Source organism: Emydura macquarii, unplaced genomic scaffold (assembly GCF_026122565.2).
Source record: "Emydura macquarii macquarii isolate MOO-44397 ecotype Brisbane River unplaced genomic scaffold, CSIRO-AGI_Emac_v2 contig_1390, whole genome shotgun sequence".
NCBI classification, from domain to species: domain Eukaryota; kingdom Metazoa; phylum Chordata; order Testudines; family Chelidae; genus Emydura; species Emydura macquarii.
The window spans coordinates 13199328-13220558 of record NW_027131527.1 but is presented as its reverse complement, the minus strand read 5'-3'; the positions used below and the strand labels follow the sequence as shown (position 1 = coordinate 13220558).

The following is a 21231-nucleotide window of genomic DNA, read 5'->3' as shown; positions in this document are numbered from 1 at the left end:
TTTCTTAGAATTCAAAATCACACAAGAACCCAAAAGCAGAGAGAGAGAAAACTGGCTGCTCCCTAGGCAGTAAAGCACAATTTGCCCTACCTCACTTGAAGGTGGCTTTTTGCAGACTGACTCTGCAGAGGCCTTATAACCTGCAAGCAGGACCACTGTGCCCCCCATTCCCCCACTCTTAAAATGATTGTTTACAGTTCCAACACCGTCCTCAGCACACCACATATCGGGGCAGCGATGGTCTATTTTCATGGTACGGGTACGTACAGTGCAGCTGTCGGCACTCCCACAGTACAAATAATGAATAGTAGTAGTAATACCAATATGGCTGAATGGATTCCTAATCGCAGTCACCTAGCATAGCAAGGGGGGGGGTCTTTCTTACCTTCCTCAGTCTCCCTTCATAAATAGTGCATAGTTGCATGGGGGGAGAAGGAGGAGATGAATTTGACATTTGGCAACTGAGCATTACAGGACAAATGGGTTTCTGAACAGACACTGCTTCTCAGTGTTAGTACAGTATTGCAACCGATTGCATGCCCATCATTAAGGTCATACATTGCAGATTATACTGAGGACACCCTCTTTTCCTTTTTCTCTTCTGACAAGATAGGGAGGAAAAAGGCACATATGTATTCCCCCTCCCCACTTTAGTGCACTGGTCGGAAGGGAAGGCAAGGGAGTTGATTTTATAAAATGTTTTCAAACATGCTTTTCTTTCATGATGCGTGAGACTGTCTGTCCTAGCCACTTGCTCTGACTCTGGGATATAGATCTTGAGGGATGTGATTTGTTGTAAGATTTAAGGTTAGATTGCTGCTTCTCCATTTTGCCAGGTACAATTCAGGAGGGAACTTTTTGCAGTGTCACCCCCTGGAACAGCTATTCTTTCCCTCTTTGCTTCCTTAGCCAGGTCATGATAATTTTAGAAATGGGTGTGCTGTTCCCATCTTGGTCACTCAGCACATGGGGTATCAAGAGATCCCGATTCTTCTGTGAAATTGCTTGCCTTGTCTTGCTATCCAAGAGAGAGAAGTCTTAGTGAAGGGTACGTAGATCCTCAAGATCAGGTAACCTGGAGACTAAAATCTATATATTAAGCATTTCCCATCCCCTTGGTGTTCACAAAAAATTGTTGTATTCTTGTCTCCCAAAACACACTAGCCATATTTGTACTCCTCAGTAGACCTTCTCTCATATCCCTGTAGCTTGCACCTGCACCAAATGTCTACAGATATGTTGGCCTGTATTATTTAACAAGGGAAGTTGTTTTTTGTCCCTCCTTCCTCCCCCCTTCCCTCCCCCTCCCAAGAGTGAGGCGGGGGAGAAGAGGGCAAAATTCTTCACTGGGAACAAATCTCATTTTCAAGAGTCCTGACAAAATGAGCCATAAAATTACAATATTTTAAAGCGCTCTGTAATTCCAGTGCAGATGGCTCTTCATCATGGAATCTGAAAGCTCAGAAAATATAAAAGTCATTAGATTAAAATAAACCACCTACTGCGAGGAAGAAAAGCTTATTTATCAATATCAATTTACTTCTGATTACCCTGTTCTGCAATTTGTTATTTTCAGGAATTATGATTTGTGTATTGCTCATGCCAATGTAATTTTTTTTTAAACTTTAGTTTACTTTTCTGTAAAATGTGCTTATTTTAAACACCTAGCTAGGAAAGAGGGTTAGAGTTCTGAGCAGAAGGTGCTAATAGCAAATCATGACAAAAAGTGAAGCCTTTGTGTTGCAAAAGATCCACAAGTTAGCAAGTGTCTCCCAGTTTCTTGTCAAGTTGGAACCAAATATTTTTGCACTCTTTAGCTATTAGCAAATGTTAGGAAGCTGCCATTCGCTGGTGCTTTTGGAATACAACTTGCATTCACAACTAGAAGCCATAGGGGTGTCTTTCAGTAGGACCACTTCTTGGTTCTGTCAAAGCTGAGCCGTTCTCAACAGGATTCAACCCGCGGTTAATTCAAAGACTAACAGTTTAAAAAAACAATTTCCAGCTTGACTTGTTCATGGTCACCTGGCCTTAGTAGGAACAAATCTCTGAACTGAACTATGTCTAAGCAGCATAACTATGCTGGCATAGGGTATGTTTACACTACAGCAGCAGAGATACTGTGCTGCAGCTGTGTCACTAGCGTAGATGCTTCCTGCATCAATGGAAGGGTTCTTTCTGTCAGTGTAGGAAATCCACCTCTTTGAGGGGCAACAGCAAGGTTGATAGAATTCTTCTATTGACCTAGCTGCGTTTTATGGAGGGGGTTGGGTTGACCTAACAAAGTTGTGTATGTAGCATGACATTTTTCACAGCCTTGAGCAATGGAGTGAGGTTGACCTAAGTTTTAGGTGTAGACTAGGTCTTTGATGCAGCCTGTGCCAACAGAAAGAGGAGTTTTTCCGGCGTAGCTACACCACCTCCCTACATGACTTTAGCTATGCTGACAGAAGCACTTTTCTATTGGCATAGGTGTATCTATGCTGGGGTTTTGCTGGCATAGCTATGTCAGCTGGGCATGGATGTGTTTGTGTGCTAGCCAAGTTATGCTGGCAAAATTTGTAGTGTAGACATAGTCTGAAGTGCGTCATGCATTTGGGATCCAAATTTAACTCTGCCCTGATTAAACTGACGGTATCTTAAGTTCCTGTCTTAATGTACTTGATGATTTCCCAGTGATCATCAAAGCTCTGGACAACATTAAGTAATGCAAATGTCCATAGAAGTGCTAGAGGTCAAATGCCATCCTTCATTTATGTCTGAAAGAGGTGCTTGAAGTTCAAATCTGGGCTCTGATTTGAATCCAAGCTTCTCCAAAGTTTGAAGATGTTTAGGTTCATTGTTTTGGCTTAGCCTGTTATAGAGAAGCTCGAGCAGCAAGGCAGATCCAAAGTTTGGGAACCAGAGTGAGGTGCTTCTCATCTCTAAGTGAAGACAGGATAACAGTGCATGCATATTGAAGATGAGAATTTGGCCCTAAATGTTTAAATATGAGTTAGAAAAAATGTTAAGAAGCCCAGTTTAAAGTTTTCTTATGTCTGTCTGTACCCGAGTCCCATGTCATGGTTCTGTATGTGGCTATCTAATAAGAGTTGAGAAAAAGGAAGTTCTCATCAGCAGACTGTCTCTGGATGGGTTTTTTTTTAAAAAGAAAACCTCTGCATCGTGCCATGATTCCACTGTGGATATTTTGTTGTTGTTGTTGCTGATATGGGTCTTTCTATCTAAATTTTAAAGACCATTGTTCTGTTCTGCTGGGGAGTGACGTCTCCATGGATTAGATGAGAGCTATCGGAAGAAAGAAATGTGTTTCCCACTCCCTTTGTTCCCGAATAAATGGGAGCAGAAGGAATAGAGAGAGCCAGGTGTGAAGGGAAAATCACTGCAATGGTGGCAGTCAGAATGCCACAGCAGAAGAAGCCTTCTTGACAGGTGGATGAATGTCACATGCGCGTGCACAGAGATCCCTGTTGGGTTGCTGGTGATCTTTTTTGTCTTTTCTAAAAGGAAGCAAATACCATTAGTGGGTAGCCCCAGCTGTCGTGTTCCAGCTGCAATTATTCTATGAATGGGGGAGGGAGAAAGGGTGTGGGGCAGAGGCTAGCTAATTGCGTGATGTGCATCTAGAGAGGCAGTTTGGGGACGGGGGCTGAGAGTCATGAGCAGTTCCCCACACAAAAGCCATTTGGGAGATGCTTTGATTTATACTTTCATTTCTTCTTTACGCTCTTGGAACAGCATGCAGCAAACAGAAAGACTGACACTGTATATTAAAGACACAAATATTGTGGTAATGTTCAGGAAAGAGAAGACCAGGTGGGGGAAAGGGAGGAAGGCATTGTAGGTTTGGGATTATAAAAATGCCAGCAGCAGCCCAAATGTTTCTGCATGGTGGCCAACAGGGCACAGACAATGCAGAAGCTGCTGCTGTTCCGACGGAAGCAATTAAGAGTACTTTGTATGTATAACAACTCCTCTCCCGCAGAAGTGTCCCAACAGTGCATTTAAAATAACCAATACAGGTGCACAGCCCAATAAACTGACACTTCCCAGCCCGATAACAATACACAAAACACCAAATCCAGACGTGGCGTAAGTCCATAATTCTTCTAAGTGAAACGCTGGCAGCTTCTCCGCCGCTTGTTGCCAGTTTCACCTTGATTCATTTACAGTGAGGGCATGGAATGGGGATCTGGAGCATCCACCACCTGGAGTGACTGCAACTCAGCATGCTACAGTGAAAATGGAGTCCCTAGAAAGAGGCATTTTTATCTTTGGTTTTCTGGGATCAGTGCCCCAAAATAACAGGCTTCTGAACCAAATGCAGAGATGCCTTAGTGCCAACCTAGAAATCATTATGGATCAAGACCATGAACCTAGAAGATGTACGGCTACTAATTGCAGCCCCAATCCTGCAGTCTGGTGGGCAGAAAGTCAGCAAGGCTCCACATGTGAACACGGAACTGATTGTAGGGCTGGGGCCTGTAATCTAAATATCCTACCCCCACTTCCAGCCAAGGTCATCAGAGTGATGCACATGTCACAATAAAACACTCACATTTCTCTATCAAAATATGCAGCACAGAGCCACCACTGTAGGCCTAGGGATGCCTGAAAGGAAAAGGGAAAGGGAGAAGGCTATGAGTAAGAGGCCAATATTGTCTCAGTAAAAATCTCTGTGGGGGCACAGATTAACAAGTGTGAGTTGCTTATTTTTAGAGCAGGTATGTCTGTATCGCCCTCTAGTGGCCAGATTACTTAGCGACTCGAGTCTGCTACTGCCCCTACCTAAACTAACAGAGTTTATCATTCAAGTTAAACAGTAGCACCTCATGCTTTTAGATCCAGAGGTTCTAGGTTCAGTTCCCTGGGATGACCCATCCAGACCTATTATTAGATTTACATACAAGAAACTGTATTTCTGCAGCTATCTTCTTTTTACAAAGAATCTCTTTCAGAGATGAGGCACAATTAGATAGTCTCTCTAACACAGAATTTTGAAGTTCTCCCTTGAAATTCCTAAATCCACAATATCAAAACAAAGCCATCTCTGGAAACCAGTGTGGAGAAGTGCAATATTAATGAAGACAGACAATCAAAATGGCATTTCAAGCAATTACTTATGCGATGAAAAAGTGATTTAGACTATACAACGCTTAGCTTATCATTCAATTTAAAAGAGCGGCTGTCAACAGTCTTTATTTCTAAATAATTTGAATGGTTTTTCCACTGCTGGTTGTCGCAGAAATGCACTCTGAGAAGTTGGAAAATAACATTTCACCCTCTCTGGCTTGTGGTGGCCCCAGTTCAAAACCACAAGTGCTGCTTTCTCCGCTGGTGAGTCTCATGCTGGGAGGGGTTGCAAGTGCTTTGGAGGATAGGATTATAATTCAGAATGACCTGGACAAACTGGAGAAAGGTGTCTGAGCTGTGTGTGGACTTGTGCATAGATATGAGTGAATGGGCTCTGCCACATGACTTGAGATTTGTATGTGGTGGGGTGGCTTCTTTTTCACATTAAAAATGTAGGTCTTGTTTACTCTTGACTTTTCTGCTTGACTCAATGGGGAGCTGAACTGGTAAGAAATATCACACAAGTGAAATCAGATTAATTGAGAGAAGGAATTCATTTATCTTTATTTAGAACATTTCAGACTTTTCTTAATATCTGTCATTCAAATGCCTGAAACATGGGGGAAAAATACTAGTTTATTTAAGATTCAACATCTCTGCTCCTTCAGTTAAAGGCTGAGAGCTCTCCATTTACATCTGAGACCTTCAATGAGCCTTCCAGATAAAACAGGGAAAGCATGATTTCCAAAGGTTAAATTTTAAAAAACAAAAGAGGCAGAATTGATCCCAGTTTTTTCCCGAAGAAACCTTTCACGTTTACTTTAAATATCATAGATAAGCACCAAAAAACCCACCACCAAAGCACACGTGCGTGTTTCTTTTTCTTTGCAGGTCACCTTTAAATATTTCTTGATGGTGAAGTATTTCAGAGAGATCCACCCAGTGTACAGCAACGTTAATTTTAAATTCAGTCTGACACTTCCCCTACATAATATAAATGAATCTAGTTAGTGATTACTGTGCTGAAATATTTACCTTCTTACCCTCAAAATAAAATAATCTCCCAGCACCCTTCTCCTGCCCCCTTATTCCAGAGGTAAGTTTAAGATTTTTAGATTTATCTCCACAAGCAAAGAATGAGTGAGCCACCCTGGAGAATTCCTATCTTCCCTTGAATTCTGGGGCCTAAGGGATTGATCCCAATAGGGTCAATGAAGTTAATAGAGGTCTTTCCATTGACATTGATGGGCTTTGGATCAGGCTCTAATTCTCTTTGGTCATCTTGTCCGTTGCCCAGGAGCCAGTGCATAAATGCTGCCTATAGACTGTCCTTGAGAGCTCTAGTTTTATGAATCAGATAATGGTGCATCCATCACTTCCTTTGGAGGGGAGCTATTCCACACGTTTGTCTGATAGGGAACACTTCCAGTAGCGATGAGTGAGCCTCAAAAGTTTTGGTTTTCAGGTTAGTTTGGGTCCTTTAGCAAACTAACTGGACCCTTTTAGTTCTGTTCTGGTGGGCTAGAGATCTCCAAAGAATAGTCTCCCCAGTCCCAGCTGAAGAGGGGAATAAAAAATGGGAAAATAAATTAATGAACTCTTACAAACCTTTCCATTTTTAAATGAACATTAGTGCCCAAACCTTCCTTAATACTAGACACAAACCATCTCTTGCTCACTTTCATTGTGTTATTTCTAGTTAGTCTCCTTTGGTCTGTTGTGATGTGACTTTACTGAAGGAGAAGGGGGATGCTCTTTGGCTGAGGGTATGTGAATATTATCCTGGAAACTTCGTTCACAGGTGTGGGAGAAGGGCACAAAGGTTTCTTCACAACCAAGCGAGGGTCCTAGTATGTTCATAACTCTGGCTGCTTACAACTTGGGTTGAAGGTGTTATCAATGGAGCTCTTCAAGGCTGCCTTTTTCTGGATGCTGTAAAATGAAGGCCAAGATCCTCAGCTGTTGTAAATCAGCATTCCCACACTGTCTTCAGAGCTACAGTGGCTTACACTAGCTGAAGATCTGGTCCAATAATTGGAGCCTGACATAAAAATATGTATAAAGCTAATAATATGCACTAAACTTAATTTCATGGAACACTTGTACTCCAGGGACAAACTAATAAAGCACTGGATCCTGGGTGAAGTGTTTTGGTATGTGGACTCCCAGTTGGACCGCAACTACCACAAACAGGCAGATAGGACCTTAGTTTAATGACTTGTCAGTAAGATAGCAGCTCCTATCATATACAGGCTCTCTGTCTCTCCCAACCTCTCTTTCCCCCAGCCCCAGACTGCATATCCATGCTTGGTTTGCACTGCCTCACCTCATAAGGACAGCTCAGTGTATGTGCAGATGAATCACTATTAATATTACGAGGTTACTTGCTGAGGGGTATGTCCCCAGCTTGCCAAAACTGGTAACTTGTGCCTCAATCTGCGAGGGCCCTGGAAGTCTCTGTCCCACTTTAATTCTGGGAAGATTTCCATACCTACACAACAAGACCTTGAACTCGATACAGTAAATCACTTAAGCATGTGCCTCACTACTTCCCAAGGGCTGCATAAAAGTTAAGCGTGTGCTTATGTGCTCCTTTCTCAATTGCTGCCAAACTGCTCAGTGCCTTGCAGATCAAACCCACGGAGCAACTTCCACCAATATTCCACAATATATCCCAGGACATAGACCTGCCTCTTCCTGTCATGCATGGCCTTTAGGAATGGAAGAGCAAGGGAATGGAAGGTGCAAATTCCCCCATTCTCGCTAATCTTGTACACCTGAATCCATTTTACCCATATTGTTGCTTTTTCAAAACTGCTGCTGTGACCAAGGAGGTGAGTTCACGTGGATTTCTGCAAGGCTTCTAACCCAGCTAGTAGTTTGCAGTCAGGAGATCACAATGCAATAAGAAGACCTTCTATTGATCTCATTTGAAAATACAAATTTTCTGTGGTTTGGAAGGTTTGGGGTTTTTTTTTTCTCGTCTTTTATTTAATCATCTGAAAACAATGAAAGCATCTGACCATTCTAACCATTTCTGTTTTCATTTTTAATTCTGTGGCTTCATTGTAAGAAGCCATGTGCTCTGTTAATACTAGCCTGGGAAATTCTAGAAGCTAAGTGGAGTACTGAAGTGTTCGTTTGCATGCTAATTTACTCAGAATGTTCTTCCAGCTCATAACTATTTCACAGCAGTGCTTTGTTTGAGAGCTTTGGATGTGCTCATATGTTCTCTGTTATTTTCTGCATCATACTTCTAAATTCCTGGTGAATTTTTAGTGATTCCAGTTCTGGTCTCTCACACAGTTCTGCCAGTACAACTTGATAATTCACTGCTATACCAATCCTGGGCTCCCATACCATATTGCCAGCTCAGCTTAACCCTGACCTCCTGCTGTCCCAGTCCTCTGCCTTCTAACAGCTTGTCCTGGGCATCTCAGACCAGACAAGCAGCTCCCCTGCTGTGCCAGTCCTGAATCAGGAGTGGCGTCTCCTGAGCAGACGCTGCCGAACATGTTGAACTGTGTAATGATTCTTATGATATGAGCAAACATCCTCAGGAGACTAAGAATTAAACATCAGTCTCATTTTGATTTGTGACACGAGCAGTCATTTGACCCTGCTTTCCAGCTACAATGGGACAAATTCATCCCTGGTGTAACTCCATTGACTTCAAGGAATTAAATCGGGGATGAATCTGACCCAATAATTGTAACCCTTTAATTCCCACCCCTGGTTTGCACGTGGGTGTGCAAGGTGAGGGAGGAATGAGGTCTTCCATAGAACACAGTTATATGGCATACAGTCATAAGCTACATACCTGTTATACTTCTAGTTATACCCTGATTGGATCAAGAGTGTTAAGAGTAGTAAAGATGTGCTGCTTTTTGTCTTAATGCTATTCAGATGCAGATAGTCAATGGAAAGGAGAAATCTGGAAAGCAATGGCTTGTCAGTCACAGTGAAATTTTGTAAAGGATGCAGGTTTCGGATCACTTGGAGCAGGAAGGCAGTAATTCCTCTCTTTGGCTCTAGCGAGCCTGTCTCTGGAATACAGGGTTTTATTCTGGTCACCTCAGTAAACACTAGAAAGAGTCCAATATTTATTAAGGAATAACTAATGAGGCAAGCTTAAATGAGCTAAATATAGTTTGGGATACTTAAGGGAGACATGATGACTGTGAAGGATTTAAAACCAAAGAGGGAGAGGAGTTGTTTAGAATAATACAACAGGTTATAAATAGCAGCAACGAAATTTAAAATGAGCAAAAGAAAATTGTCTGGGCATTAGCAAAGATTTTCCTAACAGTGAGATCTTAGATTGTGGGGAAAAAAATCTCCCAAAGGAAATGGCAAAAATCCCATCTCTTGAGACACGTACAGTTGGTTTTAACACAGTATTAAACTGTAGGGTCCAATCCTGCAAAGCCAGAATTATGGACAAGATAATCTGATATAGGTCTCTTGTATCTCTAATTTCCATGAAGCTGTGTAATTGAACATTATGAACGTATTCAGTACTTGCTATGGCTTTTAGATACCTCTGCTCGCCATCATCTGATGAATGCCCACCAAGAGGCATCCTTTTGCTTTCTGTGCCCAAACAATGCATGACCACACACTGCCAGCTTTAACCAGTTTCTATTGTGAGGTTGTTGATGCCAGTAACTGTCAGATGGTATTTTTCATGGATTAACTGTATTTCTTCCTCTGTCTCCCCACTCTTCTTGTCTGGGGTGATGCTTAACGCTTTCATGGGTTTTCCATCCCCTAATATAAGGACTCTGGTTTATCTCCTTCAGCCAATACATTCCGGACTTCCTGCCTGGCTGGGTTCATGGTAATTGTGTTTGCAATGTCATTGCTGTACCATATGTTTGGAAGGAATTTTGTCCCTCACTGTAGCTGCATAAGTGTGCTTTGGGGGAAAGATGTCATCCACAAAACTGACTAGACTTGAAATGTTAAATTTGCCTCTCCTCTTCTTTGTCAGGAACCATGAAGTGTCACTTTGCTGCCAGCAACGTTCTGCTCTCCCTCTTGGTCTTGGAGTTGGTCTGTTTGGGTAAGTAGAGTTTCTCTTTGTTCAATGCTTGATTATCCTTCCTTCCTTTTCCCTGGCCCATCTTTCTATTTCAAGCTGTGTGATTGCATTTAAACAGCTTAACAGTTGCACGTTTGAGGGTTTCTCTCTTGGAGCAGAAAGGCTTCATCTTTCTACCGAGTATGTGATCTCTCTAGCCCAACACACTGTGATTGAACCTATTGTTAGATGGATGCCTTTGAGAAAAGCCACAGAAGAAACCAGTCACCACTCTTGAAAACGGGGTGTGGGCTGTACATAGATGGTAAGCGCCCTGGGGCAGGGACTGCCTTATGTGTGTCTATGCATACCACAAGGGGGCCCTGCTTTGTAAGTGGGGTCCCTAGGCACTACCACAAGAAAATAATTATAATTATATTGGAGAAGATCAGTTCTGATCGAGTCTATCAGTTCTTGATAGTTGATGCTCATCTGCCAACAAGGTTTGCTGTCACAGTAGTCCTGAAACAGAATCAGGACCTGCAGTTTTAAGTCAGTTTCACACTGTATATGTAGACTGAGAGAGAGAAATATGTTCTTTTATGAAAATAAGACTGACTGAGAAACTACATGCAGTGAGTACCGTGTTTGTTGCATTATGTTCTGCTGGAAGGTATTTAATGAGGGGTCAAAACCCTTGCAGACTTTCACACATTATGGTTACATGCCAAGCCAGCTGGCACCTCCTGGGGGCAGTTTTTGTACAAATGGTGGTAGCAGGTGTCTGCTCTCTGTTTTGTGCACCGTGGACCAACTACATCCCAACTATGGTGTGGCTGTCTGCCACACCCCTCCCACTAACCAATTTTCAGATCTAGAGGGCAGACTCCTTTTCTCAAGGCTGCCACTGGACTTCTGCATTGGGCCACTCAGGATATGTCTACACCGGGATGAAAACCTGCGGCTGGCTTGCATCGGCTGGCTCAGGCTCAGACGTCAGGGCTGAAAAATGGCTGTGTGGATGTTTGGACTCAGGCTGGAGTCTGAGCTTAGGGACCCTGAAAGCGGGGAGGGTCCCAGAGTTTGGGCTCCAGCCAGAGCCTGAACATCTACACAGCAATTCTTAGCCCTGTGAGCCAAACTCAACTGGCCTAGACCAGCCACGAGGCTGTAATTCCTAAGTGGCACTAGAAAGAACTGGGGGTTAAATCCTTTGTCATCTGGCATGTGGGAAGGTGGTTAAGCTTATTATACCCATTCCGTGTCAACATGAGGCATGATGCAAGAGAGTCAGCTGAGTTATTGAACTTGGCCCTTCAGGCTTAATGAGAGAGCTTTGGCTCGGTTGGTGAGAGCTCCCCCTCGTGTGTCAGTCTCCTTTACCCCAGGGGCTGTAATGCTAAGCAGGATCACCCCTACTCCGGAGTGGTTCTCCTTGGAAACGCTACACACGCTTTGCAGCCGGAGTGTGCTGGCAGCAGAACTCAGGCTGGATGCGGGACACCTGAGGATCGGGCCCTCTGGCTTCATCTTTTGTGCAACACGCTTACAAGCAGTTTTACGTAATTAACATTCAACAAACCAAAGCACGGAGACGATAAGAAGTGAGGCAACACCCTGCCACAGCATGACAGGCCCTTTTAAGAGCGAGCAAGGTCCAGTGCCCTTGTGACTTATTCCAGCTCTCTCACAATTAGGCTTAAGAGAGTGCACCTAGGTTCTAGCAGAGGAGACCAGGAGAGTCCGAGGTAGGGAAGAACTGTCTGAGTGCAATGCTAGAGAATCAGGAAGTGGTAGGCAAGAGCTGCCTGAGAGAGACACAGAAGGGCAGGTGCGAGCTGCTGGAGGAATGACCCAGGACAGAAGAGCAGCAGCAGAGCTGGCAAACGGTGCTTGGGACACAGCTAGGAGCTCTGATGGGACCTGGAAAGGAATTGCTGTTTGGAACTGACCACAGCTGGAGGATGACAAGCAACAGGCTTGGGCAGCGGCTCCCTGGGAAAAAGGAAAGATCCAGCTTGTCTGGGGAAGCCAAGCCCAGAACCAAGAGGCTTGTTGCTGGAAGGTGGATCCCCAGCGCAGGCATAGAAATGACAGGCAGGGAGGCCAGGCAGTGCAGCACTGCAAGAGGGGGAGCCCTCTGGGCCAAGACCTGAGCGGGGAGCTACAGGAAGAGCCCAGGAACAAAAGGTTGGTCCTGGAGGGATGTTCTCTGAGCAGGGGTTGGAGACTCAGGCAGGGATGGCTGGGGAGTGGAGCATTACGAGAAGCTCATTGCAGGGAGGCGGTGGTAGAAGAGTCATGAGACTGGTCTCTCAGAGTGGGACCCTGGAGCTAAGCACTGCTATTGACTCTTGGCTGGGTGATTTGGAGGCCATGTCCCTGTAGCGAGGAATGGAAAATCTGCTCTGTTTTATCTGCTTACTGTGAGAATTGGAGAGTGGTTTTACTATAAGGGTTTGGGGGAATTACTGCACTCGTGTATATGAATAAATGATGCCCAGAAGCGGCCCTTGTGTCCAACACTGACAGACTATGTTTTTTCTGTGGACAGATAAAAAGGGAAACGGAGGCTAGGTGCACTTGTCATCCTGCCTCTATAGGGTGCCCCAAGCAGAGCTGCCGTCCTTAAATCCATACTGTGAGATCATGTCCCTCCAATTGCTGTCTTCAATTCTAGCATGATTTTAGCAGCTCCTAGCCTCACGATTTCCTGACGTTAGGATTAAAAGGATTACGAACTTTAGGATGTTACACAGCATTAATTCTAGCTCTGAGTTCTCAAAATAGTGCCCACTAAAAGCTGCTGGGACCTGAAGGAGCAGTGAGACAAGGAATGTGCAGAAGGCAGCTCCAGAAATACAGGCCTCCACCTGATGAAAGAAAGGAGCAGCTCCCCATCTCAACCAGTTCAAGGTATCTGGAAATGCACCCCTGGGAGCCTCTCATTCTGTCCAATAGAGGGCAGTGGGACACATGCCTAGACCTAGAGGGACTGGGCTTTCTCTGTATCGGGATTAAACAGAGGACTGGCCAGCTGTGCTAGAACTGTTATCAGTATGATCAGTATCCCTGTAGCCATGTGTCTCTCAAAAGTTAATATCACTGAATGGCTGGTACATATGTAATACTAAAGCAATATTGCCAGGCTTGAGGCAGCACCAGCACTGATAACTGATTTGTCTTTCACTTCAGCGTATAGTCTCTGAATATCATGTCTTCTACTTTTTTTCCCATCCAAGCTAGCCTGAACAGCCACATGATCTACCTGTGTGCTCCTGTACCGCAGCCTTTATTAATAATACTGTAAGAAACATGTTTCAAGAGGGAGCAAGCACAATATGTGAAATTTCCTCCAAAACCTCTCTCCCCCCCCCCAATTAAATTCAAGACCATTATTGTACCCCCACCCTACTTTTGGAAGGGGGTTGGCGAGAGTGGAAGGAGATTTAATTGAGCGGAGAAACTTCTAGCTGGATCCAGCAAAGGTGGAAATCTCTAACATGCTTGAGTTGGAAGGTTAGCTCAAAATTTTCAAATGTGAGTATGTAAACTCAAGCACTTAAACCTCTAACTAGAGGCTTAAATACGTGGCATGATTACCAGAGGTGCCCAGCCCCCAGAAATTGTCCTCACAGACAAACGTTCACATGACAAAAAGACACTCCTAAAAGGACCAATAAACAGGTTTCTACCCAGCAAAATTCTCCGCTCCCTTTACCAGCTTTCTACTGGGACAACCAACACCTTAATTGTACCTGAGACCCTCCAGAGGAAAAAAGCAGAAGCCTCTACAGCCTGAAGTAAAGGACTAAGCTCCAGAGCTGGGACTGTCACAGACTCCTGTCCTCTGTGGATCAGGTACTGAGGGGAATGTGAGACACCCACTGAACATTAGCATCCCTGCTAACCTCCAGAAATGCCCCGCTGTCCTGATGATGATCCTTAGCGGGGTAGGAAAGAGAGAGGTTTGGGAATAGCCTTGATTTTCTCACTTCTAGTCCAGACTGAGAGCTTCTAGCCAGGAAGCCTTTCTTTAATGGTGTTACAAATGGCTTAACTAGGAAATAATTAATCTTCAACCCCAATGGAGGAGGGGCTGAGCAGGGAAATCACTCACTAATAACAACATTTGTTAGCAACAGATCATTTTCCTTGGGTAGATAGAGTCAAAAGCCTTTGCCAGCAAGAGGGTAGGGCACAGGGCCTGTCAGTCACTGGTTCTCATCTATCCCTGGCGATCTTGTGGTAGGTAAGCTCTGTGCTGAGGGAGTGTGAGTGGAAGGAGAATACCGTTTCTTTATTTGGCTGAACAACAGCATTAAAGAGTGAGTAAATAAAACCTAAAGGAAATTAAAACAAGCAGACAAAACACTAATATGTAAAGTGGAAGGCAGCAGTAGCTACATGAAAGTGGGACCATTACCACAGCGTGGGGCAGCACTTTCTCCTCACTGTTAAGGGGACTTCAGCAACCAGATTATTAAAGTAATTGTTTAATATATTCCAGGCAGTAACATCCATTTCTTAACTGTGAAACAGCTTTATAATCCCAATGGAATATTTACAGGTTCATGTAAACCTCACAGCAAGAAAAGGAGACGGCTCTGCTGTGGTCCCCCCGAATTTCCTGCTAAGTTAATGATGTTAGCAGCAGTTTGGCTCATTTCTCACATGCACAAAAAAGTTCAGTGCCAAAGTGTCGACAAGATCAGCAGCAGCCCTCTAAAACATCCACCTGGCAAAATTCCCACGTGGCAAGGTAACAGTGTAACACAATGCAGATTCTAGGCAAGGTGAGAAGGCTCTCAAGCTTCACACCAAGGCTGAGTTTTTAAAGCAAGTTATTTTTATGTCTGCACTTTAAAGGGGCCCGTGTAATAGGAATGAAAGCAGAGGGGTAGTGTCCAAAGTTTGGGAACGCTGATGTCTTCAGTGCTGGGGTTAGAAGAGAAATGGCTCCCGTTCCTCCCTGGTGTATTGTTGTGTCTGCAGGTGCAATGGCTCTAATGTTGCTGCCTAAAATAAGCTTGTTGTGATCTCTGCATCATCCTGTCATGAGCCTGCTGCAAATGGTACTATGTCATGGCAGATTCGGCTAACTTTCAAATGGTTTATTATAAAGCATATAGCACAGTCACATGAAAACTGGGATGGCTCATAAATAATTGGTGGGGTGGGACCTCTTAGCATGGGCGTTTATTTACCTATATGTGAATCTCTGAGAAACAATAGCAAGCAGGTCTCACTTTGATAACACTGGTGCTTGAAGTAATTTGTTGTTGTTTTCCCCGCCAAGACATAGTGGCAAAGATATGGGCCACATACTCGGCCCAGCTTAAGTTCCCTTTGTGCCATTCCAGTGAGGATTTAAAGCTCACCTAAAGGGAAGGGCCAGATTTTCCCCAGTAGCATAAAGTCTGAGTAGTTGTCTGATACCTGCTTCCCTTCCCATTGGGGGCAGGCGAGGGCGTGGCCAGGGAGGGGGAAGGGATGGTCAGGAGTGCAGTCCTTCCCAGCCATCCCTGCTCACTAGTATGCTCTAGACCTGCTCCAACTGGGGGCCTGTAGATCCCCTGGCTGGCCCCAGGCTGTAGGGAAGTGGAAAGGTGCCTTACAGTCACCTTTGCTGCCTTCCCCTGTGCAGTGCCTAGCATGAGCTTGGGGCAGCTGAAGAATCAAGTCCATCTTTATACATTTAAATTGATTCCAAATGGTTTCTGGTTGGCTTCCATTCTTCATATCCTGTATCAACGACCTACATTTGTATGTATCCCAAAGATTTTTTTTCTCCCCCTCAGCACTTTTTTTCCCCCCTCTCTTCTGAATTTTGACAGCCCATCTTCTTGGTGACAGCCATCATGTCAGAGACATAACTCGCTCTCTATACGGGGATGTACAGAAGAAGAGAGAAGTCATGCTTCAGAACCTCACCTCTTGCCCCATCCTAGCTTGGTCCATTCCTTGGGTATCTACACACCGTAGCTTGATCACGTAGGGGCTGTGATCTGACAGCTCAAATATATCAAACATCCTGATACAGCTGTTTTAGAAGCTGTAATCATTATTTCTAATATACTGTACAATATAAATAAGGGCTTCACATGCATCAAGAAGAATCTTCTCTACAAAGCCAAGGCCATTCAGCCTTTAGAAAAAACTGCCCACTAGGGGCTTGAAATGAAATACTCAGAGCTCTGCTTTGTATGTGGCAGGTGATCTGAGAAAGCTGCTGCCCAGCAGGGCGTGCAGAGACTTCAGTGGTCGATTATTGGCAAGTACTTTAAACTACAATTTAAAAAAATTGCATGCCACAGAGAAGGTCTTTTTGGTCTTGTGAATTTTATCTGACTCCTAGCTTTCTCACTCTAAAGCTCCCATCCTGGAACACCAATCAGTGCTCACTGACTTCTAACCCTCCAGAAAAATAATTAGCATTGAATGAACCATTTTGTCTGTGTGTTTTATTATTTTTTATTTATTATTATTTTTCTAGGTGCTTAGCACTGGAGTCCAAGACCCTTCACAAATACTAGTTGTGTAACTCTATGCTCCTGTGAGGTACACATGAGAAAAGCATTATCCCTACTTTAGGGAGAGGGTAAGGGACACAGGTGGTCACTGTGGAAGCTAAGATGAGTGTGTGGGTTTCCTGACTCCACTCTCATATGCTAAATGCTTGATACCTCTTTGTTTTTGTGTCATAGAGGTGAATTTTGGAAAGTGTGCATCCAAAAGCACCAGCTAGAACCGGATATGTCAAAGCTTCCAACACTGATCTCTGCTCATTGATTTCACTGCAGCCCTAGGCTGGGAGCCACTCCCAAGCAGGCTGTCTGTCATGATATCAGACACTTGGGAGTAGACTGAAATCACCACATTTGTTTCTGCTGGTGTTGTCACAACCCGAGTTTGCATCCAATCTTCAAAGAGGTAAATCTTTGATGCTAACTATTGCCCCCAGTTCCCTATCCATTCTGTGTCTTTACTCTGCAAGTGCTAAATCTGCCTCCTCGGCCATTTATCTTCCCCGTTATAAGTTTGTCAACTTAAGGCTGCTCAGGCTTTTTGTTTTCCTAACTGTTTTCTCTTCCTACAGTTTTTGGCAGCTTAGCAATACATCATCTTCCTGCAGACACATGATTGTGAGCTTTTCCCACTCCAGTTGCCCCTGTGCCCTTTACCTCCAATGCTAGCAATTCACCATTCGCTGGCACTGCTGTTAAACATCCCCAGGCTCAGAAACTGAAATTAGCGCACCTTGGGCAAGCTAGTTGGTCCTCCCCAGAATAATTATTTCTGGCTTTCTTTTTCTTTTAGTTTTTGCTGTGTGCACCTTTAACTAATGAAACCAATGCTTTGCTGGCAACCCTTCCCTGCGTCAAGGACAGCATCTGTGTTAGCCAGCCAACTGCTTCCATGGGCAGCACAAAGTACCCAGTGTTTATACTTCCTATCAACTTTGTTGTGACCTCTCAAACTGTGACATCAGAACTGATCAGCCAATGGAAAGGCTTGGACTAGGGTAGCCACCTGTCCTGGCTCTGCCTGTATAGATAGTTCTGAATTTTGGGGGGGACTAGCCAGCATCCTGCCAAGTAGGCAGTAGCTCCCTTAAAGTAGCCTGCAAAACTGTCAGCTTTGTGCAGCCTGACAAAATCACATTGTGAGATTGTGTCACAGTACAGTGAAAGCTAATGTAATTAAAACTCCCTATAGTTTGCTTAAGCAAACTTTCACTTCAATGTGTCACATGCTATGTTCTGTAATGTTCTTTGCACCTCAGATGATGCCCAAGATACTAGTGGGGGAGAGAGAAATGTTTCCTTATAACTGGTTTCCCAGGTATTATGGGGGCATGTAGGAGCAGTGTAATGAGGATCCTGTCTCCTTCTGGTGGCTGGCCCTAGTGACTCTATAGCCACCATTCGGGGCTAAAGGAGCTCTCATGGTAGAAGCCAGTGGGTTGGTGGTTAATTTTGTTTGGGGATGGGATGTTGGATTGGCAGGCAGTGCTGATGGTCCGGAGTTCAATCCCCATTTACTGTGGTGGCTGTCAGGGTAGTATGCATTGTTTGTTGCTAGCGCGCCAGTGACTAACAGATAATTCAGCTGCAGAGTCTCTTTAGTACAGATCAGCCATTGAGAGCTGGGCCAGCGGAGACAGTGGGCTGTGGGAAATGGAGGCCATGAGCCTCCAAGTTCAGAGGCCTGCAAATGTATAAGGGATCTGAGTGCACAGCTCTCCTTTCATCCTGTGTGTGCAGCTAGCCCAGGGGCTGGAGGTTTCTTCCTTAAGACTAGGTCCTATCAAATTTAACTGAGAGGAAATTAATAAAGTTCTCCAGAAGCTTAACAGGGTTCTATGGAAAATACTTAGAGAAGGATAACCTCTCTATCACAGTCCATAGGATGTTTGTAACTGTCCTGTAGAATTTTATAGCAGAGTGAGTTCTCTGTTAGATTCTACAGGGTGGTTCAAATAGCCTATAGAAAAGGTGTAATTTTTTTTATTACTTTTTCCCTAAGGGACATCCATTAGGAAGTTGAAGCCAAGCAAGCTTCAGAAAGATGAGCTTGGTGTACAAGCAGGGCTCTGTTGTCTCTAAATAAGTGCTAGTCCATGCCACTAGAGGGCATTAATGGTCCTTAGGTGGCAACTGTTGAACCATCCCCTGCTGCCATGGTGCTGGGAAGCTAGTGAACAGAATGATGAGGAAGCAGGGAAGAGCTAGGAAAGCAAGTGTAAACTGTTGCTAAGATTTGCAGTAAAAAAGTTTCCCACAACCATTGTCTGTTGAATTAGCAGTTGTCTTGCTGGTGAGTGACGGTTCTTTTTTCTTCTTCTTCTTCTTCTTCTCACTTTCGTGGTCACTATCGCCTAACAATCAAACTCCCCGAATTTCATGTTTTTGTCTCTTGAGTTTTGCAGCAAATAAATATCAGTCCCAAATGTTGAACTCTCCAGCCTGTTTTTTTGGGTGCCCAATGCCTGAGCTCCAGTTTGCATGCTTCAACGTGCTCCTGAGATGTAAGCTTCTGTCTCTCCCGTCGCCTCAGACATATACAGCCATGACTTTGTGAGTTCACTCAGCATGGCTGTCAAGGCGCCTCCCTGTCCTGTTGGCTTCTTTTTAGCCAGCTGGCTCTACACCCTTCTGAATGCAAGCTCCTGCCTGTGGTGTCCTCCCTGTGAAGGCATGGAGAGCTTGCATTTTAACACTACAATTATTTTTATTTAAACCTTTCACATAATAGCCGCCAGGGCGTGATGTTAACTGCAGCTCCCTGCAGCCCCGATTCCTGCCTTGGAGCCCTGCAGGCTGGTGTTTGATCTTTGCAGCCACAGCCTACCGTCACGAGACTTAACTTCCCTAAAGCCTGAACTCCTGGAGTCATGGAACTATTGAGAATCTCAGCTTTCCTTTAAAAAAACCCCAGAGCAACAAACAAAACATTTTAGACCTTGGGGTTGAGGATAAAAGCTTGAAAATGACCCTTAATACATTTAAGGATGATTTAAATCATCCTTTATTGAGTCTTTATTTACAAAAATTTAATGATTTTGGAATGCTGGAGGTTGACAATACGGCTTACGCAATAAGGTTACTTCACACAGTCGCCAATTCATATTGCAGTATGGAATTGATTGGGGGCAGGGCAAAGCTAACAGGCTGTGGGGCAGAGAGAGTGCAGGAAATTCAGAGGTGGGGGAACTATTCAAAGGCACGGGTAGCCCATCCACCAGCGCTTCCTCTCCAGCTTTTTTAATGTTATTGGATAAAGATCTACTTTTAGTGTGTAAAGTGACTTCTAGGGAAATCTTTATTACTTTGTTTTCCAATAGTCCCTGAAGCTCCTAACCCAGATCAAGGCCCTGAAGAGTTTGCAGAATAAACAGAGTGGTCGAACGAAAGTATAATTGTTCCCATTTTCAAAAAAGGGGAGCTGAGGCACAGGGAGAGTGGTGGATATGACATGGTCATTCAAGCAGTCTGTACGCAGCCAAGAATTTAACTCTGACTTCTTCAGTCTCAATCCTGAGCTGTGCTTATCTTTCCTCCTGGAGGCATCTGTGGCATTTCCTTGTCTTTTCCAATAGAGCTGAGCTAATGATTGAGGCAATGATCTGGACTGACTCAGGTGACTTGGGCTGGTTTGGTATTTGCTTCCCTGTCAGAGTGCACTGTGTTGCAAGAGGCAGCTGGGGTGGGCTCAGGTTGCCCAATGTTGTATTCAGAGCCTGACTCTTGCATTCACTCACCCCTGCTTTCCAGGTGAGCTGGAAACTGGAACCCACAGAAATTGGATGCAAAACACTTGTGACAGGCCAATTAAAACCTCCGCTTCCTTTGTTCAGTAATGTTTGTCGTCTGGCAGTTAAACTGCATCTCTTAATAAGTGAGCGTACTGACTACTTCAGCCCTGGCTGGAAATCAAGGGAAAACCCATCTGTCAAATGCAGTACCGTCAACACAAGGCCCTCTTGGAAATCTGCTGCATCTCTCTCCTGCTGCCTTGTATCCCATCTCTCCCCTTGCTCCCATGGTCAGTCCACGGTAGTTTATCGTTGCCATGGTTTAGGCTGCAGTTGTTGGTCCACGTGGTCCGGCCTGAACTTTCTCGCAACTAATGAGCCTCAGCTCATGGGGTGGCAACAGCTGCAGTTGTGAGGACAGGCGCACGTGCTCTCAGCCCTGCTCTCACTAGGTAAACAGGGAGTTGAAATAACTGATCCTGGTTATTAAAGGCGAAAGGAGGCAATTATAAGGAAATGTGATAGTGACAGCACGGTGGGGGAAAAGTGACGCTTTGGCAGAATTAAGGCTGATGAGGCAAAAGGCTCTCAGCCATGGGAACAGCGTGAGGTATTAATCATGTGCTAAAACAATAATTGCTGTCTCCCATCCCTGTGCAGCTGCTTCCGCTGCCATCACCCTTCAAACTTAGGCAATGGTCACTGTCTGCGGTCTGAAGATCTATCTCTCTGCCCCTCTGTAATGTGGTCTATAAGCCCCATTCAGGACTTAGACAGGAGGGGGAAGAGAGTCTTTCCTACCTGCAAACAAATAGGCTGCCACGCCCACATACAGCTGCAAGAGCTGCCAATTGTGAAGGCAGACACCCACAGCTGA

General features: G+C 44.5%; 1 protein-coding gene across 3 annotated transcripts in view; it reads left to right on the top strand.

The window, feature by feature from the left end:
• Positions 1-21231, top strand: part of CDH23 (cadherin related 23) — a 454320-nt gene that overhangs the window by 14563 nt on the left and 418526 nt on the right. For all 3 annotated transcript variants that reach the window (XM_067552666.1, XM_067552664.1, XM_067552665.1), the window contains exon 2: positions 10067-10138. In XM_067552666.1, the coding sequence (XP_067408767.1) occupies positions 10072-10138 (67 nt within the window). In that variant the 5' untranslated portion in view covers positions 10067-10071. The remainder of the gene's footprint in view (positions 1-10066; positions 10139-21231) is intronic.